This window comes from Aquila chrysaetos, chromosome 24 (genome assembly GCF_900496995.4).
Source record: "Aquila chrysaetos chrysaetos chromosome 24, bAquChr1.4, whole genome shotgun sequence".
In the NCBI taxonomy this organism is placed as follows: Eukaryota; Metazoa; Chordata; class Aves; order Accipitriformes; family Accipitridae; genus Aquila; species Aquila chrysaetos.
In genome coordinates, this window is record NC_044027.1 from 6,029,501 (window position 1) to 6,056,777 (window position 27,277).

The 27,277-nt window shown below is 48.8% G+C and overlaps 2 protein-coding genes across 2 annotated transcripts in view; one reads left to right on the top strand and one right to left on the bottom strand.

The window, feature by feature from the left end:
- The first annotated feature begins 170 nt into the window (after positions 1-170).
- GNAT2 (G protein subunit alpha transducin 2) lies at positions 171-7,854 on the top strand. The gene is made up of 9 exons (XM_030000789.2): positions 171-546; positions 1,517-1,559; positions 1,778-1,919; positions 2,110-2,267; positions 2,662-2,790; positions 3,012-3,141; positions 4,953-5,106; positions 5,504-5,709; positions 6,951-7,854. Exons 1-8 carry the CDS (start codon positions 429-431, stop codon positions 5,692-5,694), a joined length of 1,065 nt encoding a protein of 354 aa, XP_029856649.2. The 5' UTR covers positions 171-428; the 3' UTR covers positions 5,695-5,709; positions 6,951-7,854.
- Positions 7,855-8,869: 1,015 nt separating this feature from the next.
- The window catches only part of GNAI3 (G protein subunit alpha i3), a 32,483-nt gene continuing 14,075 nt past the window's right edge, over positions 8,870-27,277 (bottom strand). Inside the window, exons 2-9 of the mRNA XM_030001229.2 lie at positions 23,872-23,914; positions 23,622-23,763; positions 21,296-21,453; positions 14,429-14,557; positions 11,825-11,954; positions 11,169-11,322; positions 10,120-10,333; positions 8,870-10,016 (exon numbers count right to left, since the gene is read on the bottom strand). Coding sequence (XP_029857089.1) covers positions 10,143-10,333; positions 11,169-11,322; positions 11,825-11,954; positions 14,429-14,557; positions 21,296-21,453; positions 23,622-23,763; positions 23,872-23,914 — 947 coding nt within the window. The 3' untranslated portion in view covers positions 8,870-10,016; positions 10,120-10,142. The remainder of the gene's footprint in view (positions 10,017-10,119; positions 10,334-11,168; positions 11,323-11,824; positions 11,955-14,428; positions 14,558-21,295; positions 21,454-23,621; positions 23,764-23,871; positions 23,915-27,277) is intronic.

Consider the following 27,277-nt stretch of genomic DNA (forward strand, 5'->3'; position numbering starts at 1 on the left):
ACGGGCAGGGGGTGTCACACCACCTGCCCCCTTACATAAAGCCCTGTGCCCACCTCCCTGAGATGCTCTGTCTTTTTTTTTTTTTTCCTGAGCCCTAATCTTTGCCATCTTGGGCTAATTGGATTTCCTAGGTCACATGGCGAGATAAAAAGTCCCCAAATCCCACGGTCCAAAAAAATCAGGTTATCCATGGGGAATTAAGGGAGAGAGCGGGGGGCAGCCAGCCCGCGAGGACCCACCGAGCTCTGCCTGCTGCAGGGCACCCTGACATCGGGGCAGCGGGTACCCGGCTTGGCCTTTCGGGGCTCCTCTTTCTCCCCCCATCGCCCACCGCCCGCCCCCAGGGTGCGCGCGCCATTCCCCACGGAGAGCTGGAAGAGCCTGGGGACCTAGAGGAGCTCGAGGCATTAGAGGAGGAAGACGAGGCCATGGGGAGCGGGGCCAGTGCGGAGGACAAGGAGATGGCCAAGAGGTCCAAGGAGCTGGAGAAGAAGCTCCAGGAGGATGCGGATAAGGAGGCCAAGACAGTCAAGTTGCTCTTGCTTGGTAAGGGTGGAGGGGATGTCCCTGGGAGGATGTGGGAGATGTCCCCCTGTCCCCATCTGGCATGGAGGACCCTGTTGATGCCGGGGGGATGTGGCTGCTGGGGACGGGCAGGGGGCAAAAGCAACCAGGGACAGGGACAGGCAGCCCCCAGTCCCATCAACTCGTGCTCTGCCTTTCTTCGTCCCAAGGAGAGCCCCTTCCTTGCAGCTTGTTAACCCTCGTTAGCCTGATGAGTTGCCATTAGCGAGCAGAGGTTGTCCCACCAGCTGGATGTCCCCCAGGGTTGTGCCTGGGAAGAGCCAGAGGTGGCATCGGCTCTTGGTGGCAACTAGATGGGTGGCAGGGACGAAGAGGACAGCGTGGGGACAGGGAAGGGACCAGGATACTGGGTCCCACCTGGGCCAGGCTGCAGCACGTCCCAGGGGGGTCAGCAAGACCCTGGGGAGCTTCTGCCACCAGCACCCCCAAACCCTGCTGCTGGGTGCAGGGTGGGAGGGGACAGTCCCTCGGGGGACCCTCCGCACCCCGCTTGGGCAGTGGGGTGACCCCACGGGGAGGCATTGGGGCCCCGCGGGGCAGGGACCAGCGGCACGGGCTTATCCAGGTGGGGGGGGCCGGGGTCAAGGCGATTAGCACCCTAATTCTAAGCAGCTTCCTGTGCTGCCCTAAGCCGCTTAGAGCACCGAAGCCATCGCCGGCGGTGCCCGCAGTGGGCGGGAGGTGTGGGACCCTGGGGACCGGCAGCCCAACGGGTCCCCACCACCCATGGGGGTCCCCGAAGTGTGGTTGGGCTCTGGGTGCAAGGGGTGACAGGAGGTGGCATGGTGGGAGGGGGTGGACGATGGCACCGGTGGGAGGATGCCAGGCTGGGTGTCCGGCCAGGAGAGATGCAGTGCCCATCACTGTGGCATCAGGCCTGCGGTCTGTCCCACCCTGGCCAGCACTAAGGTGTCCTCCCACCCTTTTCCAGGGGCTGGAGAGTCGGGCAAGAGCACCATCGTGAAGCAGATGAAGTGAGTATGGCCCGAGGCACCCAGACTGGGGGGGTCATCAGGATGACCCCAGCCCTTGGAGAGCCCCAGCTGGGGCAGGGGGGTGGCAGGACCCCTCCATGTCATGCTGGTGGTGGCACCCTGCTGATTCCCAGGGTGGGGTGATGCTGGGAGGGAGGAGGGGGCACCCCAGAGTGCCAGAACTTGGCACTGAGGCCACTGTGCCCCCCCCCCGCCAGGATCATCCACCAGGATGGCTACACGCCTGAGGAGTGTATGGAGTTCAAGGCCATCATCTACGGCAACATCCTGCAGTCCATCCTGGCCATCATCCGCGCCATGTCCACGCTGGGCATCGACTACGCCGAGTCGTCCTGCGCGGTCAGTCGGGGCGGTCGTCCCCGTCCCCCCCCAACCCACCGCGTCGGCCGAGGGGATGTGGGGCCAGGCAGCCCCCGGAGCTGGGGTCTGTAGCAGCTCTGTGCTGCTCCCCCCAGCCCGGCCCAGCCCCGGGGGCTTTTTGGGGGACAGGGGCCACGGGTGGGATGGTGGCGAAGGGTCCCTCTTGCAGGACGAGGGCCGACAGCTCTTCAACCTGGCCGACTCCATCGAGGAGGGCACCATGCCCCCCGAGCTGGTCAACTGCATCCAGAAGCTGTGGAAGGACGGGGGGGTGCAGGCTTGCTTCGAACGAGCTGCCGAGTACCAGCTCAATGACTCGGCTGCATAGTGAGTGGGGTCACCAGCTGGGGGGGGGACACAGGGACCTGCCTGGGGACCCTCCCGGCTGCTCATTGCCATTTCCAACCCAGCCTGGCAAAATCAATTCCCAATTCCCTGATCAAACCCAATTCCCTGATCCTGGGAATACCCTGGGGCCGCTGTCCTCCATCCCACTGGTGCCAGTGGGCTGCAGCCCCCTCCCATGCCCCCCACAATGTCCCTGCAGCCCCCCAGCTCTACCCCAGGGACGGTGCTGCCTTGGAGTCCCAGCATTTGGCAGAGCTCAGCCCCCCAACCCTACCCAAAAATCCATTGGGGGGGGGGGGCTGGGACATGGGCAGCCCCTTGGCAGGAGGTCACATCCCCTCCTGTCGTCCCCCCCCCCCCCCCCCCCCCCCAGTTACCTGAACCAGCTGGACAGGATCACGGCCCCCGGCTACCTCCCCAACGAGCAGGATGTGCTGCGATCCCGAGTGAAGACCACGGGCATCATCGAGACCAAGTTCTCTGTCAAAGATCTGAACTTCAGGTGGGTGGGTGGCCCCCCTCCATGATCCCCCCCAGCCCCAATGGTGGGGAGGGGGTTTGGGGTGAACCTGATGCTCCAGGTCCCACCAACCCTGCCTGGACCAGGGATGGCCGGTCACTGCATCCCTGACACCACTGAGGACAGGGTGCTGGGACCATCATGCGGGGGGGTGGCAGGACCAGATGTGTCACCCCCCCCGCCCATCCTTGTCCCCTCCCTAGGATGTTTGACGTGGGAGGGCAGAGATCGGAGCGCAAGAAGTGGATCCACTGCTTCGAGGGGGTGACCTGCATCATCTTCTGTGGGGCGCTGAGCGCCTACGACATGGTGCTGGTGGAGGACGACGAAGTGGTGGGTCGGGGTCCCAGAGGTGCCCAGCCATAGCTCGGCAGCCAAGGGGGAGAGGAGCTGGGTGCTTCGAGGGGGTTACAGAGGGAGGGGGGCCAACACTCTGTGCCATCTGATGCTCTGGGTGATCCGGGAAAGGGGTGGGAGATGCAGGATGGAGCTGGCTCCCACCCAGTCGCACCCAGTAAACGTGTCAGCACTTACTCTGGGGCACAAGCAGCCCAACCAAGCCAAAACGCAGGTCACGGGGCCGTGGGTCTGCCCTCCCCGCTGCCCACGTGGAAACCCCCGGTCCTTCCGAGCAGCCGAGGGCAAAGCAGCTCCTGACATCAACTTCTTTCCGAGAGCCACCGTCCCACCGGGGAACATCTCCAGCTGCAGCAAATCCACCCAAGCAAACCCAAAGGAGCCGGCCCCAGCGCAGGAGGGGAGGAAGAGACACAAACTGGTCTCGATGAAGGAAAATTTGGCCCAGAGGCACCTCTTGCCTTGCTGTGCCCTTCAAGGTGGGCAGAAAAGCAGCAGTAAGGGGCAGCTTTCACCCTCCCGGCAAGCGGCAGCGGGGGGAAGGACGGCACGGTCATCAAGCAAAGCTCTCCGCATGCCCAGCTCCGGCAGAGCCGCTGCTCCAGCACTAGGTGAAAGCAGCTTCAAGGGCAGAGGTCCGGAGAGGAGGAACATGACAGCCCCAAGATGGGTCATTTTGCAGAAGAAATAAATGGTGAAGACGAGCAGAGCAGAAGCAGGCTGCCTTCTCCCCTGCCTAGGGGACTGGGGCAAAACATCCTTGCTGGCATCTCCTACAGCGGCTGGTCCCACAGATGCTCCCTGGTGCTCTGGGGTCCAAATGCCATTGCCAGGAGCTGGGCCAGGGTCGGGGTCCGCCACCCCTGGGGCTTGTCAAGGCCAGGCAGGAGCACACAGCCCTTCCTCAGCCGTGAAGCAGTGTAAGGCACATGGGAGAAGGAGAGAGCATCTTTCCCATTGAAGCCCTCAGGAGAGGCTGTAATGTTTCCCCCACGCGGTATGGGGCAGGATTTTGGCCAAAGTCAGCCCTGCAGGTGCCCTGCTTGCTGAAGCTGTACAGAAAAGCTGCTGTGATGGGAAGCTGGACAAGGGAAAAACATCGCTGTCACCCCTAAAGAACCTGCCTGCTGCCATACGAAGGTGGAGGAGATCCACCTTCCGTCAGCAGAGCAGCAAAAGCCCCTGGTCAGACTTAGCTCCAGCTGGATGAAGCCTCTTCCTCCTGAGGATGCCCCTACAGCAAACTAGAAACTGCACATCTGGTGTGAAAACAGGAGATTTTCCTTTTCCCCACTCTTTTTCAAAGCTGCGGGCAACACCCGGGGCCACAGTCCAGCAAGAGCATCCCGCAGCACGGCCTGGATGATGAGGATGGCAGCTTGACGCCCTCGCTGAACACCTTCCAGCAGCCATGCTGCAGGGCTGCGAGGTTTTCCCGGATAATTTTCCCACCATAAGCCTTCGTTTCTGAACGTCCCAGAAGCTCAGAGCATCGGACTGCCTGGAGCTGCTTCACACCGCTCCCTATCCTGAGCACCAACTGGATTTATCTGGGTCGCTCGCACTGCGGCATGGGGCCTTTTCAGATGGGCAAGAGCATCTCCGTGCAGGCAGGGGACGGGCAGCAGGGCCATTTGCTGCTGTGGCAAACAGGAGCAGCCCCAGCAGCATGGGGAAAAGCTCTCATCGTGGGAACAGGGGGGTTGAGGGGGCTGCAATGGCCAAAAGGGGTTTGTAAATTATTTAAACACCCAGCACTTTGTGCCAACAAGCCTGTTTGCTTGCAGAACCGCATGCATGAATCCCTGCACCTATTCAACAGTATATGCAACCACAAGTTCTTTGCCGCCACATCCATCATCCTCTTCCTCAACAAGAAGGACCTTTTTGAGGAAAAGATCAAGAAAGTCCATCTCAGCATTTGCTTCCCAGATTACGATGGTGAGTCGGTTTGCTCTCCCTCCTCAAAACCCCCCAAACCACAGTCTCCGGCGGGGACCCACATGGTCCCAACACAGACATGGCACCTTGAGTTTGGGTTATGCTGGGATCAAGTCAAGTCCCTGGAGGTAGGAGCAGAGGAGAGGACAGATGTGGCCTTGGGAAGGTGTTTGGAAGGATTGAAATGGGATAAAATGTCTTTTTTTTTAAATTGCTTTGCTAGGTGCGGTTGCCACCCAGCCCTCCTTCTCCTCCTCCTCCTCTTCCTCCTCCAGAGGGAGACTTCAGATCTAGCTCTTAAGAACAAGCCTTAAGCAGCCCCTGGTCCTTGCCCAGCTCTGATGATCATCTCCCATGGGGAACAAATCAACAGCAGCATCATCTCCTCCCTCCACAGGTCCCAACACGTTTGAAGATGCGGGAAATTACATCAAGACCCAGTTCCTTGATCTCAACATGCGAAAGGACGTGAAGGAGATCTACAGCCACATGACCTGTGCCACAGACACGCAGAACGTCAAATTCGTCTTTGACGCCGTCACGGATGTCATCATCAAAGAGAACCTCAAGGACTGCGGCCTCTTCTGAGCATCTGGGTGGCAGGTACCCAAGAAACAGTTATTTAACCACAAAAAAATGGGCTGGGGCAGGGGAAGGGGATGAGGATGCAGCAGAGCCCGCTCCATCCTGCTCTGCAGGGTGATGGGACGTGGCTCCCCCCAGGCTTTGCCATCAAACACAGCCTGGAAATCCCTGCCTGCAGAGCAGGGGAGGGGAGGATGCGCTGGGACTAGCAAGGACGGGGGGGGGGGCTTGGGGGTCCCACCAGCACCCCCATGCAAAGTTCCCCTGGGGTTCAGTTTCCTTCCCCAGCAGCCTCCCAAAACAGCATGGGCTCAGCCCAGTTATTTTGAACTCGTTTTGTCAGACTGCTTCACACCCTTGCATGCGGAGAGAGATGAAAACAGCAGATTATAGCCCAAATTATGCACCTGAGCAAGATCAAACCATTTAATCTCAGGGCCTCCTGTTGCCACAATACAGTCACCAGTGTCGTGCCGGTTTGCAGCCCAGTCGGGGAGGCTGTTAGGCAGCCTTGGCTGGTGGGAACAACCCGAGCAATACCCAAGTGGAGCAGGGAGAAGGCACGGGAATCCCATGCCACACTCTGCTTCATCTGGCTTTTTAGCTCATCACCATAAAGGTTTAATTAGAGTTTATAACCTAATTTAATTAGGGTTTTTTGCCCGCTAGCCTGAGCAGCAGTGGGAATTTCTTTCCCTCTCCCCACTTTCCGAGCAGCTCCCAGCCACTGGCTTCGCCGCTTTGTTTTTCAGGAACCTCCAGTGCTTCCCTCGTCCCTGAACATTAATAGAGAAGCACAAAAAAAAATAAAGCAGGCAGGCAGGCAGCTTCCCCGCAGGCAGAGGCAGGCTGCGGCAGGACGGGGGGTGCAGCCTTGGCCGCCAGCTCTGCATTGTGCTGTGAACAAAGCTGCTTTCTAAGCAGAGCACTCGGCAGCCTTCGACTGAGAACATCAAGCATCAAGGAAAATATAAATACTGTGCCAAGGCAGCAGGCAGGGAGGCCCTGCCTTCTCCCGAGGTTGCAGGCAGCAGCAAAAGCTGCCGGGGTTGATCAGCAAGGGAATACTAGGTGTAGCGCTCCAGGCTTTTTGCTGCTGCCTGGGTCAGAGCATTTAACCCGCTGAATTTTTTCCATCGAGCGTGGTGCAATGAAAAGTTGCTTCTCTAAACCCACCCTTCCTGCCCGTTGCACCATTACAACCTTAACTGCATTGTTTGAAAGCTTTTAACCCCCTCTTCTTTCTTCCTTCCTGCTAGAAGAGGAAAGGACTTCAATTTCACATCGCCGTTCTGCTGAGCAGAGCCAAAAGAATTAACAAAAAAAGTTACTTGGACCCCACTTTTTCTACAACCTGCCCAACCGAGCCACCTACTTTCAAGCCCAAAATAGGAAGGGGCTGAAGCTGAACTTCCTGCTCCCTTTCGTGGCCATTTCCTCTTTTTTTTTTTTTAAAAGAAAGAAAACCTTGCTCTCTGCAGCGTGTGAAAGGCAGCGTTTATAAATGAGATCTGGAGTGGTTTGACATCAAAGAGCACGTGGTCCCCGGTACACCAGCCAGAAAAATTAATATTAAGCCATCGTACTTCCACCCTGCTGCAGCCCAGCAGTATAGCGTGCTCAGGGAGAGCCAGCAGCATCACTTCTGCAGGAGGCAGGGACAGGGCATTCCTCCCCTGCCCGTCCCTCTGCAGCTGTTTTTTTCCCTTTTATCAAAGCTGAATTAATCAAACCAGGAGTTTCTGGGGAAGGTGGAGGCTGGGTTACCTATGAGTCACTCCTCAGAACCAACCACAGTCCTTTGGCAGGAGAAAGCAGGGGATTTTTTTTGTGCCCTAAGACTTGAGTGAATTTCTCTCCAGAGCACTGGTCAGGTTGTAGCTGATGGTGGGCAAGCAAAGGCAGGAGCAGGCAGGAGCACATGCATTAGGGTCTGGGGGAGGCAATCATGCCTACAGCAGAGGATTGGGCAAGATAAAGAGGAAATGGTTACTTGAAAGATTTTCATTCTGCTATTTAGAGCTGTATTTGCTCTTTACTGTTTGTAAATAAATCTACGCTGGTACTGTAGCCAAGTCCTGTATCCTCTCACTGTTTACTGCAGAGATCACATATACAGCTTCATTTAACTGTAGGAAAAACAAAATAAAGAAATACGCATGACATGGATGTCTATCATTTCTCCCACTTTGATTTCTCTGTGATGACTGTTCCCAAGCCCTGTGCCAGAGCACTTGGATCAATATTTTACATTCTTTGCATTCATTCCACACTCAGTGCACACATGGATCCCCCACCAAGACCAACCCGTGGCCCATGTGCAGCTGAGTGCGGCCACCAGCATCCTCCCAGGCACCTGGTGGGGATGGAGGCAGAGGTGCCAGGTGCCACCAGGCTACCACCAACTGAAAAACCTTCCCAACCAAAGCACCCTCCCCACCTGGGCAAGATAAAGCTCCTGCTTGGACCCTTGCAGGGCCAAGCCTCTATCGCAGCTTTGGCATCAGTCAGGGAGCACCATGCTGTTGCAATCCAATTACTGGGGAGGTTTACATGAATTTGTTTAGAAAGCGAGTTATCCCATGTGCTAGCGTGAAGCTGTAGTAATGCCTCAAGGCTGGCTAGAAGGGAATTGTCAGGCAGTCAGTAGAGTTCAAGGCAGCTCAGGAAAAGTTTCCAGAACAGAAATATACTCTTTGTAGCTGCTGAGCAGTGCTGCATGTCAGACACCCAGCAGACACTGCAGGGTAGCCATTTACAGCACCCGCAAGCATCCCTAAAGTACTTCATTCTGTATTTCTAGACAAGTGTCTTCGAAATGAGTTACATCTACATCATGTAACAACATCCAGAGTAGTCATTTTCCCATCAGGTTCAAAAGAGGCAGTGAGACTTGTGCTATAAATAAGCAGCAAACTAACCATCTGCCAATAATCCTGATGAACGACTGGATGCCTGCCGTTCTCCATCTGTGCCAGCACAACCCAAGTCTTTGGGAGCAGCAGAACTGGCTGCACAGAGAGCACCGACAGTCATGTACGATAAAGCACGAGGAACTTTCCTGTCCCATTAATTACACCCATTTCCCATCAAAGTGCTTACCTTCCTTCTCCAGCAAAGCACAAAAGAGGGGAACGCTCCTGGAAAAATTAAGAATAAACTAGAGAAAAGGCTAAACTGTTTACTCACCATTTTAATACTGCCAACAACTATAACAGATTGAAACTGTACACATGACAAATTGGGAAAAAGTCTCAATGCAATGGTTCAGCAAAGGAATGTACTGACTGATTATGAACATTACTACAGTAAAAACAATGGCAAACCGGAATTTGGCACCACATATACAAAGTAAAGGCATGCTTGTCAATACAGCTTAGGAGTCTCTGAACAGAAAAGGCCATGGTAAATGCAGAACAAGGTGCAACCTTTACAAAATTGCCCACCGGTTTAGACCAAAAATGCACAAGAATCTAAGTGGTTGATTTAGTAGCTCTGTAGCAGCACGCATTTCCCATCCAGTTTGGAGCTCAGAATTTCAGCTCTCCAACCAACGCAGCCCAGGTACACATTCACCACGAAGCTGGCTTTATGCTTACCACACAGAATGAATCTCGATTTGGCTATCAGCATAAACCAGGTTCACCCCTAACCATAAGCTAAAAAGACTCGCTTATCCTGCTGCAGAAGCTTCTTTCAAAAGCCTTATGGTAGCAGGATGGTAACAAATTACACATCAGAAAAAGCCGAAGCTATCGCCATAAGAGCTCTAAGGATCCTTTAAGTAGTTGCAGAAATATTAAATCCTGACCATACCCAAGTGTTAAAAACAAAGAGTTCCTGCTAAGAGGAATACTTTCTGCATGATCTGGTCACATGTGCATAGTTAAGTGATTTTTTTTGTTGTTTTTTTTATTTTTAAAACAAGATTTGTTTGCAAATAAAGAAATAAAATTTAGTAAAGTTATAGTTTTCTTGATGGAAAAAACCTTAAAAACAGACTAGTGGTGGCTTGTTAACCAAAGAAAGAGAGAAAGCTACATATCGAAGGTCTGGAATCCAGCACCTCAACTTCACAACAGCTGTACACATTTGAGATTACGCCATCCAAACGATGCCAGGATGATCTAGTCACACTAACAGTTGTTCCATCTTGACCTAACTTCAACATCCCGTATCAATAAAAAGGTCCCTAATACAGAAGATTGTGCTAAAGAATGCAACGATTCTGCATGCTGTTTTCGTTTCCCTGGTCCTGTTCATGCTTGCAGCTGTCCCCATGAGGCAGCAAAGAGTCTGGTTCTCAAAACGCCACACCATAAAAACTGAAAAGAAAACAACGAGCATTAGTGAGGTGCAAGGCAAAGCCAGCCCAAGCTGGTGCGCAATGCTTAAAACACTATGAGCAGCTGAGCAGCTCAGCTTTACCTTCTTCCCACGCCCCTTCCTTCTCAATAGAGTCCACATTCCTTCAGGTTGTTTTTAATGATAACATCTGTAACAGCATCAAACACAAACTGCACATTCTTGGTGTCAGTGGCACAGGTGAAGTGTGTGTAGATCTCCTTGGTGTCTTTTCTCCGGTTCAGATCTTCAAACTGACACTGGATGTATGCAGCTGCTTCCTCGTACGTGTTGGAGCCTGAAAAAGGTAAGATCCCTTACTTTGGCCAGCAGTTCACAGCAGAGAGATCTTTTAAGTACATATTAAGCTGCTTGCAACCATCTGTCTTATCCAGCTACAAATCCAAATCCACCATTAACCCCTTCTTGTAAATCTGAAGTCTATTCCCAGCTGCTGGTCAGTGACCTTGGACAAGTCACTCCTGCAACTCACCGACTGCCCCCTGCTCCAGCCTCCCTGCCCAGAGATACCAGAAAGGAACATTGTACACTGGCTACAGTAATGCTTCATGCTAGAAACATGTAGTTATAGCAGAAGAGTGACAAATGACAGGAATAAGCAGGTTTGAAGGAAGGACCATTTAAAAAACATCTAAATGCCTGGAGTAGTGACTAGGTAAAGCATCACATCCGTGCAGGGCCACGTAGGGAAGGGCTGCAAAACAGACTGTTGCTAAAAAACCCACAGACACAGCAGGGTGGACAAGTGCCATACCCAGGACATGGATAAATTTCATAGCTGCTAAAAATTGAAGTTAAATGGAAGCATTGTCCTAATAACATGTGGAAAATGCAGAGTGACCTTGCTTTGCTGGAGTGCAATACTTTGCTATCCGTAATCCAGGCCATAAAACACATGGACAAAGGCTGTTCCGAACCACAGATATGCATGACCACATCTCCTCCGAGAAAATGAGCTATCAGCTAACTTGACAGCCCAAATTTGCTGCCCAAGAGACAGAGTTAAGGGAATAGGGAAAAAGATAAGCTTTTAAATTATCTTGGATTGTGTAGGCTTTGACTGACTCATTCCTGGCACCAAATAAAACACAGCTTTAGGAGCCCAACCTTACCTGTGTACTCTGGATAGCAGATTGTTAGTGGGCTTTTCTTAATCTTTTCCTCAAACAGGTCCTTCTTGTTCAAGAAGAGAATGATCGATGTGTCTGTAAACCATTTGTTGTTACAAATGCTGTCAAACAGTTTCATACTCTCATGCATCCGGTTCTGGAAAATAAAGTGAGACGGGCAATGCATCATTCCAGAGCTGTTAGGGGAGGATGGGGTGGGGGGACAGACAGGCTTTACTGCAACGGCCAGACTAAAGAGTCGAGTGTCACTGACATATCCTCACTGCCACCTCATCAGGAAGAGCATGGGCACAACCCTGAGCAGGGGTCAGGTTACCTCCTCATCCTGTAACTGCCCTAGGACTCCTCCACTGAGGTACTCACACCTAGGGGAACAGGCTGCAGGGACAACTCAAGGCACCCCCCTGTAACCAGAGCCCTGTAACCAGGGCCTGGAGAAAAAAAATCTCATTTATGCATTATGTTTATCAGTTTCTGGGGCAAGATACTGCAGGCTGCTGCAAGGAAGTGCTCATCTTCACAGCCGTTGAACGACTGCAACAAGAGGTGCAAGCCAGAGATATGCCCACGCCATGATTCCACCTCCCTTCTCCTACAGCGCCATGCAGCCAGGTGCTGGTAACTCCTCCATAACATACCATTTCTTCATCCTCGGCCAAGACAAGGTCGTAGTCGCTGAGGGCCACACAGAAAATAATTGCTGTCACGCCTTCAAAGCAGTGGATCCACTTCTTCCGCTCTGACCGTTGGCCACCAACATCAAACATCCTGGGAGAGGCAGAAGAACCATCTCAGAAGCTATGGAGACCTCCCTCCCCAGCCACCACACCGTTCACAGGGATGGAGGAGGCTCTGCTAAGGACTTTTAAACAAGCAGGGTTTACTGGAAAACAAGTACACAGCCTTCCATCAGCAAGGCCAACAGCTCTGAGTCCTTCCCTTCTCAGGAGGGTGCCCACTGGATTTTAAAATTCTTTTCTTCAGAGCAATTTCAGCAGGAAGAACTAGATGTTACCTACATCGCTATCCAGAAGTCTGCTGATTCACCAGGGCATGCCTATTTTGTTCTGTCTCCTATTTCCTTAGCAACAATCCATTTGCTTGACTGGACTCCAAACACCTACTCACAGCCAGCTCTTCCAGTTAATTGACACTGCGTCTGACAAAGGATTATCTGGAACATACTACCTGCATGCTATTACTGGGACCCAGAAAAAAAATTAATGGGGTTAAGAAACAGTTTCATGTATTAAAAAAAAATAACCTGTGAGCTACTGAAGTTTAAAGGCTGCAGAGCTGCTTACAGAATTTCTGTCTATAAAAAAACCACAAGTGTCTTGGACAGTTACAACACCCTGCTCACCAAAATATTTTGACGAGAAGCAGGATTGCCCAGGATGTTCTGATGGAGTGTGACTTAATTAAATCAAGCCAGATACAAATCAATATCCAAGAGCTATGAAAAATCATAAACATTGATTTGTTATCAGAGCAAACAGGCAGACAAGAGAGAAACTGCCCAGGGTGGGCCAAAAGCAATGCAATTTAACGATGCCAAACAAGGCAGCCAGAAGTGCCGTTCAGCTAACTCCAATCTTCTGTTTAACGTAAACCGTCCCTGCGGACCACAGGAGGAAAGATGAAAATCTCTGTGAGGATACAGGCTATTTACTTAGCTTGTATCATTTGCCATTACTCTCTGCTGTTAGCGCAGAGACATCTGGAAAGGAATAGCATCCTTGACAACTCAGCTTTGGCAAGCTAATCCAAATTCGAGTCACAGTTATACTAAAGCTACCTCAGCCCGTTATTAATGTCTGAGATTTAACATCAAGGCTTCCATCGCAGGAAAGATGGCAGCTTCAGGGTTTAAGATGTATTAATGCTTTCCTTTGTGGAGCAAATCCCTCTGAGACGAGACACCTCGTGTCTCAGGCTCTGCACATGATCAATGACTCCAGGCAGGCTTGGGAAAGAGCAATTCCCCTCTTTGCATCAGGAAGGCAAGCCTCTGAGTGCTCAGCCATTTCACTTTAAAAGAAGGGTTATAATGATTAAACAGAATATGCCTGCTACCTCCAGCTCATTCTTCTGTTAGTCAGACATGATGATTTTTAAAAGAGCACCATACACTGGAGCTGGAAATGCTAATCCTAATACATCACGACAGAAGACAAGTTTTTCCCTGGACGAACCAGAAGCTGTGTAAATAGCTCAGTGATGCAAAGTGTTTAGGCATTTTTGTTAAAACAGTTTGTAAGTTAAGACAGTTCAGAAGCCAGAATGCTACTGTTCTCCCAAAAAAGCGTGCAAACAAATCAGATTTTATAAGCAACACTTGGATTTTTGCTATAGTTCTTTCAAACTGTTTTCAAACACAAGCTAAAAATCAGCAAACAGATGCTTATTTAAAGGTTCTGAGCAACAAAGACTCAAAAACATTGCCATAGACGAAGAGAACTCGCCCAAGATACAGGCGCTGCATTTTCCTACATCCACATTACAGGACACGAATGCCCACTCCGTGGGACTCCAGGCTGTTTGTCAGGAGTGCGCTTGGGATCCAAAGCGAGGATTTTCTAATGAGCAGATCAAGAGCGGGGAGGAGAGCTAAACTGCAGGCTAGCAGCCGCTACAGAGGTTAGAGGGAGCTCAATTAGTGATACGTAAAGGGACACTGCCAAGACCAGGCTTGATACCTGAGCCCTGCAGAGACTGAATTTAGAAGGCAGAGAGGACAGGCAAGTCCCATCCTCTGCAGTGTCACGCAAAGGCAGCAAGTCCCCAACACACTTTCTGCATGCCCCATTCCTGCTCCACAGCAAGTGTCAGTCAGCACAGTCATCTACAGCTTCGTGGAGAACACCATGCAGCCCAGAGCCAAGACTGTGACTGCAGGGAGAGCTCTTATCTCCCACTTCAAAGGAAGGGGTTAAATTCAAACTCAAAATCCAGGAGTCAGTGTCCTTTTAGTATATTTTTTTTTCTGATCCTGTAAACAAGCAGTCAGTACCTGTGTCTGCGATTCCAACATAAAAGCAGCTGAAAAGAACAGAAGAAGGCAAATAAAAGTCAAACCGGTATCTCCAGTGAGCAATGCCAGTAGAGAGGGAGTGTAACGGAGGCAAAGAGAACAGTTAAAACAGGGCAAGGTGTTTTGCAGCGCAGGTGTGGGACCTACCACCACCATGCACTGAAGAAGTCACCACATTCCACAGGGACAAGCACTGCCCTTCACTTACTTGAAGTACAGGTCCTTGAAGGTGAAGTGAGTTTCCACAATGCCTGTAGTTTTAACTCTGGTCCGCAGAACATCCTGCTGAGTCGGAATATAGGTCGGCTGGGATATTCTATCCAAGTCATTTAGGTAACTAAACCAGAAGAGACAACACAAGATGCGCTTTTTTTAGTCTGCTTGCTTGCCATGAATCTTTTATAAACTGCAGAAGAAAGTCATCACGGAATTTATTCATCATCTTCACACAGTACAGACCTCAAACATGCAGTGAAAAAACCCCCTCGGGTCTACCCCAGGGTTGATTTTATGGGTTTTTTTTTAACCCCTCCCCATATGACCTTGCAGCATGTGCTGGATAGAGTTCAGCTAGCTGGGGAGTGAAGCCTGATAAGAAGCTAGCGCAAGAAGTACTGCTGATGCAGAAGCCATGCCAAGACTGGTATCTCATGGGGCAATTCAAAGTAGTCAAGGTCTTTCACATCAAAACACAAGACAATAAATCCAGTGGCTCACTTTTAAAGGGTAAGGATACATCAAATGAACCGGGAAGAAAGAATTAAGAACTACCCCAAAACAGGCAGATTCATTCACCTCCTTTAGCAACAGCAAACTAACACAATGCTTGCTGGCTCCCCGACGGCACAGCTGCTGGAGGAAGCCATTTCTCTGCAGCATCAAGGCAATGCACCCATTGAGACCCCAACTAATTCCAGCTCCAGCAGATTCCCTTTGAAGTTTGGCTCTCAGGCACATAAGTAAGAGGTATACATCATTTCCAGCAGTGGCAGAAATCCTGCTCCAGCCAGCAACACCTCTGAGCTCATTTTTCCTGTTAAGGGGAAGGCAACGGCCTCCTGCTTCTGCAAATGAAATGAGTATCGCTCCAGCTCCATTGGGAAGGGACCGGCCACGTCTTTATCAGGAGCAGTTTTTAATCTATACAGTACTGCGTAACTGTGAGATTTTAGTGGCACAATGACTCTACGCTGGTGTAATAAACCCTGCCCTCCCAGCCAAACCTTATTATCACAGATCTGTTGTCAGCCAGGGATCACTCCTTCCCATGCGCCTGAACGCTGTGCCAGGAACCCCAAACTTCCACTCGCCTTCGTCACCGAGCAGGCAACGTACTGAGTGACACCTCCCTCCTCCATCAGCTTCAGCATCTCCTCTGGCCAGGACTGCCAGCATATTTGCAGAGCACTGACCTATTTTCCAAACCCCAGAAGAATCCAGCCTACCTGCCAGCCTCCTGCCCATGCTCGCCCAGCACCGCAGGGCTTTTCTCAAAGGGCTGGTATCTGCAAGTGGTTTTAGCCCAGGAAGGGCCAACTCCTCTCATCCCTCTCTCATGTTCAGTGGGATGACAGGTTTGTGAACTGCTCTTTGACCAGAAACGCAGCGCCCAAAACTTACATTGGGGACTGGCTTTAGTTTCAGCTTAGTAAAACAGAATTTGGAAGGTACTTACCTTCACTAGGCTTCTGTTAAGAAATATTTCTGCTGAGGAAATAACATGCCCAGATTTCCCCCACCCCCTCCCACCTCTTTCCTAACAGTAGGAGTTTAGCTGGGATATGGTGGTTCAAAAGCTGATGGGAGTGCTACCTAAGAACTGACCCAGCAACTTCTAACAGCTTGACTTTGCTACAGGTCACACAGCTGCCCTGCATCACTGAAGTGATAAATGTGCAAGCTGAGGCTGTAAAGCATCTGCTCCTAATTGCCAGCTTTCAGCATCAGAAGTTTGGGCAGTGAAAGTGGTATAATTCCTACTTAAGGCTTTTTAGGCAGCCAGTGAGGAGTGGATGGAGTCAGGCAACTCCCACCAAATGAATTGCAAAGTGCCACAGAAACACTTGAAAACCAGTCAGGGGAACAAGGTGTATCAGATTAAGCAGTGCTCTATCTGCAAGCTCCTTTAAAAAAATAAGCCTTGCCAGACTAATTCCAGGGAGACTCAAAGGGCAAATCCCATGGAAACGCCTAAGCAGTCGGAAGATCCAGCACAGGGGATTTCTCTGTAGCAGAAGAGCTGCCCAAGCGTACGTGCACACAGCCTCCTCCAGCCATCCTCGCCTTGCCAGAGGCAGTTGACTTTGTGGGCAGAGGAGGCAGCCATGCCCACCCAACAAAACCAGGCTGCAGAGCCCAACCTGTGCAGACTGCCACTTGTTTCCCTCTACCATGTACAGATTTAGTGGAACTTGAAAAAAACCAGAAAACAAAACAAACCCAAAACAAACAAACTGGAAAAGCATGGTCTGAGACTCATAGTTTCGAGCGACTCATAACCCACAGCTTGCCACAGTCTGTCTGAAAGTTTAAAGATGTTCCTCACAAATATTGTTTCAGGAACTGAAAACATATACCTTACTGAATCTTTCTACATCCCACACAGTTTGAATCCCTTTTCACAATCTCCTTCGCCACGAGGCTTCCTTCATACGCTGAGGTTGCAACACTTGCTCCCCACCTTGGATCCTTGTATTTACAGAGCCAGCTACTTCTCACGCTTCAACATCACCTTGCAAACACAAGCTTGCAAAAAGACAGTTTTGGTTTGTTTCCCTTTTTTCCACCCTTAAAATGAGGGTTCAAGTACAAAAAAAAGCTGACCAAAAGCCTACAGCATAACTCATGTTTGTCTTAGTGACCGTCCAAGGCTTCCCAGGACATCCTGTGCCAGGCTGGCACTGGTTCAATACCTGCATGTGCAAGGATTTGTAGTTCCAGTCCGATCAGAAAACCTGCCAGCTTCTGTGTCATCCCATCTCACACTCAGACTGCTCTATGAAACGCTGACTGCAGGAGAGGGATGTTCTGAAGTGGACAGCGTTCAGTTGGTGAAGATAATAGAGTTCCCCTCCTCCCCATGCTCACATGAACCGTGGAATGGTATTTTCCTAACAATTCAGTCATGTTTCCTTTTAGCACTGGAAAGAATGCTTTCAAGGCCAAAAAAGGCTCTGAAAGATTCATGCAAAGCATTTATTATGAACGGCTATCCGCAGCCTGAGCTAGGGGAAGGAGGGGCTGTCACCAACACGCCCAAAGGCAGAGCAGCAAACAAAAGCCAGCCTTTGCCGGGGAGAGGAGACAATAGGGTGGAAAGATGGAGGTTTGGTACCCAGGTGGGTCGATATTTGCAGCCACCCAACACCAAGCCTTCAAGAAACATTATCACAAGCACCTGTGCCAGTCTGAAAACACAAACAGTATTCTTCCTACATAGGTTGACAGCTCACACAGAATTAATCATCTCTAGCCAAGTCTTCCTGCAGCAAGAAGAAAACAGGTGAAGACCTGGTGAAATCTACATTTAAGAAATGCATTTCTTTTGCAGAAGTCTGCCTCCTCTCTCCTCTCATCTTTAGCTGGATTTTGGCAGATAAAGCAAAGCAGAAAACAAGGTAACAGAGCAGGATCTCCAGGAAAAGGGAATGTTGCTTATTACCTTTATCGATTTGACTGCTTATTTGGGCCAGCTAAGACAGACCCACAGGCTGCAGCACAGACCTACAGATGAAAAAGCTCACTTCAAAAACCTGAGCTGTGATCCCAAGGTGGTGCTAGTCAAGGGGAATCACAGGAAAGCATCAGGAGGACAATACCCTGCAAGCTAGTGCTTGAAAGCAAAGAGGAGGAAAAAACCACATAGAAATAATCTAGGTTTTATCCAGCATCATGTCAGTGAATTCAGGCCAAAACTGCCACTTGGGAACAAGACAAGATATGCCAGAATAGAGAATGGTTGATCAGAAACTATGCTAATTGCCTGCAAGACAGCAGATAATTACCTACAGTATCAGCAGACTGGTGTCTGCATGAACTTCAGAAAAAGTAGCGAAACCAGCAACTAAAATATTTTAAAGCATTATCTGCTTGCTGACATTTCCAAGTATCAGACAGAGGTAATTGAAGAGATGCACAAGACAGCAACATGCCTTAGCATCCACACTGCTGCACCATCAAACAGGTTCTTGTTCTTTGTAGCTATTATACCAAGAACTGAAACGCATCTCCACGGCATCAACTTGAGATGGGAACAGTGAGCTACAGAGCATTTGCTCACATCATAGGTAAAGAAAAAGGGGAAGTTGCAATAAGGGAAGCAAAGATAGCAATGTTTGAAATATCCCACCAAAAGAGTTGGGTGGTTGCTAGAGGGCCATTATCATATGGTGCCTGGAGAAGACACTGAGTGTTTACACTAGTGCTTTAACATCCACAGTTTAGACCAAGTTACTCAACTGTTCTTAAAAAAAAAACAAAAAAAACCACAAACCCAAGAAGAAAACATGCAAAACACTATGATTCCAGGACAGATCATTTGGATTAGTGTCACAAGTGGTTATCTTTAGGAGCTTACTCCCCCCCGTTGTGTACGGATTACAACACACCGTTATTATGGTTGTCTCCTCTCCTCCCACACGGCCTCCTGCCTGCCAGGGCAGCTCTCTGACGGGCAGGATCCCTGCCTGCACAAGGGGAAGTGCTCAGCGAGGCAGGAAACAGCAGGAAGAAAAGTTTTCAGAACAATTCAATGCTGCCCTGCAAACCTTGGCTCTCTGCCACAGCACTCTTGATCTTGATGCCACCTAATTTTCACAAGCAATGGTTCATAAGTTCCTCTTTTTCTCCCCCCATTCTGGGTGTCTCAGCAGAGGCCCTGAGGTCTGATGTGAAGCATGGAACAGCACCCAGTCAGCTAGAACAGGGCTTGAAACACAGCACAATACTGAATTTCAGCTGGAAAACCAGTCATCTCAAATGGGGCACATATTTAAAGGCTGCTAACCCTGAAGTTTCAGTCCCATTTGTAGGAGATATTGAAAGGAGCAGGGAAGATAAATTCCCCCAGGGCAATTGCACACAAAAGCTAGTAGCTATGTGACCACCACCACAAAAAGCGATTGCAAGACGTCCATTCTTTAAGCATGGACAAGGGAAATAACAAGGTAACACCAGAAAATAAGGCAGGTCAGGAGCCATGTATTGAGCAGAGAGGAAAAAATACTGACTGAATGCTCATCTGGCAGCTCATTTTGTATGCTGGCGAGGCAGGGGTCCTGCAGGACAAAACAGGTTTGTAACTGCGTGATGGTGCTCTGCACTACAGGAACCCCACTCACAATGTTTCTTAACTGCTGAGTTGCTGGGCTACTGATTCAAAATAATACTGCTTTAGTGCAACTTCCTGTGGTCTTAGGACAGGAAGCAAAATTTTCTGATGCACTTATCACAAAAATGCCACGTGGGTCATCATCAGGCTGAAATCTCTCTGCCACGCAGATCTGACACCGGCCCATGACAGTAATTCATCACAGTAGCTGTGCCAACACATACCAGTACCAGAAGCTGGACATGAGTGGGTTGCAGATATTCACAAACAGGAGTAACCCTCGGAATCCAGTCTCTGGAAGGTAGTCAGGTCAAGTGGGCACCTACTAAAGCAGGCTAACACCCTCTCTCCCCAGTCTGCTCTGCTTCTGCCTCCTTTCTACCCTGTTTTCTCCAACCTGCCTTCATTCTCCTTCTCTTTCAAAGCTGACCATCAAGACCACAAAGCCAAGGATCCCCATCTTTAGCTTTCTCCTTAAGCTTCACTCAACCACTTATGCTTTCTGCCCTAGATCCTCTGCTCAAGAAGTCTGTAAGCTTTCCTTCTCTTCTCCACATCTTTTCATTAAATTATCCCCTCATTCCCCTCCCTCCTCATCTATCCTTTTTCCTCCCTTTGAATCTGAAGTTTCCTCCTTGCATGCTGTAAAGGCACACACAAATCTGAGAAAGCCTCCTCTTGTCAACTCACTTACCTTGATCTAAACCCATGATAGCCTGCCAAGGTGTTACCAATTTAGAAGAATTTGTCCTTATTTTCAAGCTAAAATATGCTCTGCAGAGAAAGAGCCTGCAGGCAACTGAGCTGTGACACATCTAGAGCTTCTTTATAAAGCACTTCCAAACTAATTTTTCAAAGGCTTAAAACTTGGCTAAATTGAGACAAGTTTTCAGCTGGACATCAGGAGGCACACTTAACCCCAAAAATCATCCTTTCAGAGTTTCAAATATTTGTTCTAGAGAAACCAAGCACATGACTTAAAAAAAAAAGAAAAAGAAAAAAGCATCAGCTGTTTTGCTCATTAGAAGAAATAGTTTCCCTTCCCTGCACTAACCTGCCTCTTGGAAATAGATGAGGCATTTAGTCAAAATTCTCATTAACTAGCCAGCAGCAGCCTATTCATCTAGTCATAACTTTCCAATTGTTAAGCAATTGTGTGCATTTTAGAAACAGAACAATAAGAAGGTTTATAGCTAGCCTGCAGCGCTGCCCATGTGGTGTCAGGCACAGAAACAGAAGCTTAGTGAGAGCTGTTAAGGAGAACAACTATGTGAATATTGATCTGCCAGTATCAGGAGATCACACTATTGGAAATTGCTGCTCATTACAAATTTGGTAGTTTAATCAGGAGCTCGGTTTCAGGAGGTGTTACTCCTTTCTGCAGGGATAATCAAGGTGACATAGCTGATCAGCTGCTGTAACAATCCATCTTAATGCAAGCTGCTAAGTTATTCCTCCACTAAAAACAGATTAGCAAATTCACTTAGGCACAAAACAAGGAATGTCGTTTTTTCCCAATACTACATACAGGGAAGAAAAACAGTAAAACTGACTTTGATGAGCTAAAGCACCAAGTCACCTTGTGAGCCCAGTCCCATGTAAACCAATTAGACTAGGGTTTCTGTCCACTCCCTCAGAAGGGGACCCTCACGACCCAAGTACCACCCTGCTTTCAGTGACAGCAGCCCATTTTGAACACTATTTGGTTAGCTGGGAGGAGCCCAGAAGCTGGTAACAGTTTCTTACTATGATGCAGAGTCATTAAGCTGATATTCTCTCGATCTGCTGAAGCAGGCCTGAACTCCAGCATCTCTCCATAACCGCTTAATCACGCCAGCTAGCTCAGCAGTCATCACGCCTTCCTCTGCGCTTCCAGCTAATACAAACAACTGACGGGCATCATCCTGCAGGAAGAGGGGAAATCAAAACAAGTTAGGATGTACACCTGTTTATACCTTTACAAATGACAGTGAGGTTTAACATCAGTAACGATCCCAGGGGCTGCAGCAATGGCTTTAAGGAATCATGGTCCGCTCTCTCATGCTGTCTGTCCAGTCTACTCCCCCAAATCATCAAGTTATTTTTCTCCTGCAGTCAGAAAGGCAAATTCTGGGCAAGAAGCTCCAGCCCACAGGGCAAGATGCACTGATCACAGGTGGCACACAATGCTTCTGTCATGCCATCGCTGCAGAGATCACTGCTCCAAAGTAACAGGCAGCATTGACATCAGAAACATGAAATTTCAGTAACCTGGTGTAACATTTCAGAGAAAAGGTAGGAATGCCAATGTGCTACCATAGACTAATAAACTAAACAATAGTAATTTTTAAACTGGAAAACCTCTATAATAGTGTTGTACAGTATGGTGACAAGGAAAAATTCAGTCTCAAAAGCAAGCTTTGGATGATTATAGGTTTAAGGCTTTGAGGACTCGCCATTTGCTGCAATAGCTGTCAGAAGTAAGGGAGACCAATTTCTTAATAAAGCATTTCATCAGGAGATGGGATGGACTGATCAGGATTCGAGTGTCTGCCCTAGAGCATGAAAAAGTCTTCTTAGAAGTCTTAGAGCAGGACCTCACTCTTCGACAAGTTAACAAGCAGATTTTGAAAGTGAAAAACAGGCTGACCTACATCCCACACTGATGTTCATTTCTACAGTGATCAGACCTGCCAGCATCCTTTTGGGAGATATAAGAGACCTTTCACTATCCCAGCAAGTTCTCAACTTCAGACTGTGTCCTCCTAACATCAGCTCCTCTCACTTGAGCCCTAAACCGTACTGCCCAGGACGTACCTAAGCTCCGGCAAGAGTCAAGTCGGCATGCTACTCCAAAGGGTACCTCCCTAGCACAAGCAACAGGCACCAAAATTAACTTAATCAAGTTCTGAACTGCCACAGCACAGAGGTGGACCTCAGTTATGAATCTTTGAAGGTACAGCACTTATGGGATGGCACTATGCTGACAGGTCACTGCTGTGGTTTGCTGCGAGACAATTGATTTGGTTACCCTTGGTCTTTTCCTAGGAAACTGTGGCAAGTTTTTTTGCCCTACAGGGTGGATTGGGACATAAGAAAATTCTTGGCACGCAGCTTTTGTTCTGCTTTTGCAAAGCCAGCTAAGCCTGGGCAGGTCAACTGAGAAAGGAACTTGGATTTTAACATCTTCCTCCTTCCAGCTACATTAGCTAGGCTGAGATCACCACTCGGCTTCAACAAGCATAGAGGAAAGGTGAATGCCAGGGAGGATTTGGAGCAGCAGCCGAACAACAGCCTAGGTTAACGTGCAAGTGAAGATATGCCCTTCAGTCAGGATGTTTATATCGTCAGTTCAAAATATCTGTGGCTGCATCACAAAGAAACAGTAGGTTACTTCACTTACCGTATATTAACTGTAAGCATGAGGAATTAGTGCCAGATAGCAAGACTCACAGGCTGTGCAGCCACTACCCTATGCTGATATACACAATTCCTTTCTTTCTCCTACATGTTTTCAGGAGTCCCTGACTTCCCATTCTGTCTGTGCTTTACCCACCACTATAGGAGTCAAGACTTCCTGACTTCAGTTTCTACCATCTTGAAGTGTTAGAGGTGAATGCTAGTAACAACCCAAGGAATCCACAGAACTGGATGGGTGGGGAAAAGCAGGGCCTGAACCCCCCAAAAAACTAAGAGGACAAGTACAAGTAGTGTAAGTGATTAAAATTTATTTGGCTCAGCTTAAAGATCAACTGGCACAATGCTGTGAAACACTACTGAAGATTGATGTCAAGCAATTTAAATCAAAGCTGAGAATTTTGTTAAAAAAACAAACAAAAAAAATCAAATAGTTTAGACAATGGTTTGGGGATTTTTTTTTTTTTTTTGACCATTCAAGACTACTAAAGGTTCTTACCCGTAACCTCAGTAAAATACTTGATGCTTTGTACTGGCAATACATTACAGATTATGAAAGGTCTTTTGCTATTGTATCTTCTAACAAACATATTTCCACTGCAAGTGTCACGGACTGAATTTCCAGGATTAACACAATTCACAGTACAAACTCAGACTAAGGGAAATAAATACTTACTGCTCTGGCAACTTCCCCAAAATCTATCTTTAGCCTTCCCATGGCTCTTATGATTGCAATGATGGACTGGATAGTATTGCTGTAGACAACCACTTTATATTGTTTGCATTCTTCCTCTGAGTAGCCATCCTCATGAATAATCCTGGAAGAAAACCAAGCCATCATTCCCAAGCCAAACCAGAAGGGCACCACAGATTTCTTATTTCATCTCGTACAAAAATGCAGTTCACATGCCTGCACTCTCACTTACTTCATCTGCTTCACAATGGTGCTTTTCCCAGACTCTCCAGCACCTGAAAAGCACAAAAAAATTCCAATTAGCAACCACATGAAATTAAAAGGAAAAGCGGAATGTACTCCTCCCAGTTCCCACACAGAAGTTGATGGGGTCTGGAGTAAGATGGTTCTTGTGCATTGCTGCTGGTAACAGAGCTCCACAGCAGCTGTCCCAGTCCTTTAGGAGGGATCACTGATGAGCACATCCACAGGTACATCGTTCCTGGGTTTTATTTACAGATGCTGACAGCCATTATGCATTTGTCTGCTCAAAAAAAAAAAAAAAAAACCAAACCAAAACAAAAAACCCCACAAACCTAACCACCACCAAAACCTAGAATTTCTGAATTTCCGGAGTACACTTCTTAATCACTGAGGCTAGGTCTGAAAAACTGGGACAAGGATTTCTCTCTACCATCCCTCTCTTTCAGCTCAATAACTACAAGGTAGCCCTACAGTTAAGCGCATCAACGTCATCAGCTACTACCCACCATTACTGAGCCGTGCAAGATAAAAGCATTAGCCTTAAATAACCAGGTGGATGCAATCACAGATCCCAGAGCATTTTTACAAGGAACATCTAATTCAGAAGCAATTGTGTGTGATACACAGTGCAAGGGAAGCAGAGCCAGAATAGTGCTCAAAAGCATGCACAAATTGCTCTTGCAGATCCAGGTGAAGCAGCTTAAGACATTAAAGCCCAGAAATGTGTTACTATGTCAGAGCAGGAACACCAAAATGGATCTCGCAGGTTCCCTTGTCCACTTAGCACAAAGTCAGCCAAATGCTGCCCATCATCATTCAAACTAATGCATTTTATCCACAGTGGAAAGACTAGGTGCACTCCCATGATCCATTATTACTGCGTAGTGGTAAGCACACCGATAACTCCTGAGCTAGACACCTCTTAAAACAGCTCTGGCAAAATTCAAAGAAGATACCTGTCTAGACTTGAAGTGGCAACTAAGATGTCTGTGAATCACCAGCAGGAAGATCGGGGACTGGGTTCCTGCTCTTACCCTCCAGCTGCCAACACTGGTTCCCACAGCCACTAGACAACTCGGGGATCTTCACTGTGGCACACCCATATGCATCCACCCACAGAACACACAAGGCAAATTGTAATTGATTAACAAGCTCTATTCTCTATCATTTCCCACAATACAAGCATTATTATTCTGGGAAACTGAGGATAAAGAGACCCACGGGTTTAGCTCGGAAATGAGCCTTTGCCACAGGATGGTTTCCAGTTGAAATATCAGACCTGCAGGCTGTGGCACTTGGACATGCCTGCACTGCAAACAGCCTTCCTTCAAAGAAAGGCAGAGAAACCTGGCTTGCCAAACCTCTGCAGACCTGAGGGCTCTGAGTTATCCCTGTCTGTCTGCAAAATAACAGCTAGTTAATCTGTTTTTCACAGCTTTTTCTCTTGAACCACAGAGCACTCGCAAACCATGTCCCCCTCCCACAGGCATAAGGCAGAAACTACCTTTGCACACCCGTGCAGCTGCTGACACGCTTGCACAGCTCAGTGCAGCAGACACCTACTCCGGGATTCAAAACCATCACGTTATCACAGTTTACTGAGCTCTGCAGTCAGCAGCAGTGGAGCTGCACTGCCTGCACGCATGCCTGTCCCAGCCATGAAGCATGTGAAAGGCACGCACGGCGTTACTGCATGTCAGCAGAAGCAAAGGTCCTGAATTACTCTACCTCGTGTGACCGCAACAGCAGGAGTTCACTGCAAACGAGCCAGACCAGCCGCTGGCTTCCGGGCTCCTCAGGCTGAAAGGCTCAATCTGAGCTGCAGAACTGGGTTTGCTGAAGGCAAAGGAATGAAGTTGAGCCTGCCTGGATTTGGATATATGACTCAAGAGATCCTGAATGGACTAAAAGACCCAAACTCTCATTCACTTCTAGCATCAAGGCACCAGATGTCTCAGCCTGCAGAGTCTACGCAACGCAGCAGTGTGCTAACCCAGAATGGCACTGCTAAAGCAAGGTGAGCTTTGTTGGAAGAGAAAAATCATGTTTAGATTATCAGACCAACAGGAAAAAAAGAGACCAGCTTTCAGGAATACCAGGCTGTGAAAACTGGGTTGTGGCATATTTCTTCAGAAGAAAAGCAGAAAAGCTTTCTGGTGATACCTTTGGGAAGCACGGCTTCCAGGAAGGAGCTTCCCAAGCCTCTAGCAACACCCAGAGAACAACACTGCATTCCAGTTTCACTCTCACATCCTACAAGCCTCAGGAAGGCCAGCTCCTAGGAACAGCACCATGAACAGGGCGTGAAAGCAGCAGCACTTTTTAAAAAAGCAGAATTCACTTCTCAGTCTCACGACTTCGCATCATATTGGCAGAGGAACCAAGAAATCAAACCCCTGAAGATAAGAGGTTGCTTTGTAGGGTTTGTGTTTGTGATAGGTAGAAATTATTCCCTTGCTTGGAATTTTGTACACCTTTTAGCCTGCTTATTTCACATCCCTTCCGTTTTTTTTCCCCAATATCACTAGTAAAACCCTTTTGGCTGATAAGGGAAGTAAAAGCACTGGCAGGAACGTTAAGGTGCAGGTGTGACAGTGGTGGCTGGGAAGGACCAAACACAACTGCTGCTTTCTGATCAGTTACACAACAGCAGATACAAGCAGCTCATTCACCAGTGGTGAACAAGTCTGCCAACGACAGGTCTGGGCTCAGGTTGGCACATCGGGACTGAATGAGGACAACGCATCCTTTACAGCCGTGCACTTGTATTTCCACTCCCAAGTTCATCCCAGTCAGTTCCCAGATGTTGGCGAAGATTCCTGAGGATCCATTGCTGTATTAAATTACAACAGAAAGTTTCCCCAACATGAGACAAGGTCATTTTCGAGCTGAAGGTGCATTTCCTATTTGCACTCACACAGCTTCAAACCAAACAAGCAGCCAAATATTTTTACAGCTCTTGGTGGCTAAACAGAGCAGATGCAAATCAGCCTCTTCACACAGTAAGAGCTTTCACAGTAGGACAAGCACTTTCATGGCAGGTTCTCAGGCTGCCAAATAGGAGGAAATTCAAGTCAAATGGTGCCTTAACTCATTATACCCATTTGCAGGTGTCACTGGGTTGTACCTCCATCATGGGGTGGCTGGACAAGGATTTCTATTTCTTTGGATCCATTTTGCACAAGAGAATAGAGAAGCAACAAGAGAAACACATTGGTGTTCAACGAACAAATACCCAGCGCACAGCTCCTGGGGGTGCCACGGTGAGGATATACATCTAAGAGCACTGACACCTTTAAATGCCAATTGCTCACATACCGCCTTGAGTTTATCTGTCTCGACATCTCCCTCAAAGGACTGTAACACTAACAGCTGCACCACACAGTAAGAAAACT

Coding starts and splice junctions, on each gene's coding strand:
- GNAT2 (XM_030000789.2), top strand. CDS start 429: ATGGGGAGCGGGGCCAGTGCGGAGGACAAGGAGATGGCCAAGAGGTCC. Junction 547..1,516: donor AGTCAAGTTGCTCTTGCTTG/GTAAGGGTGGAG, acceptor ACCCTTTTCCAG/GGGCTGGAGAGTCGGGCAAG. Junction 3,142..4,952: donor TGGTGGAGGACGACGAAGTG/GTGGGTCGGGGT, acceptor GTTTGCTTGCAG/AACCGCATGCATGAATCCCT.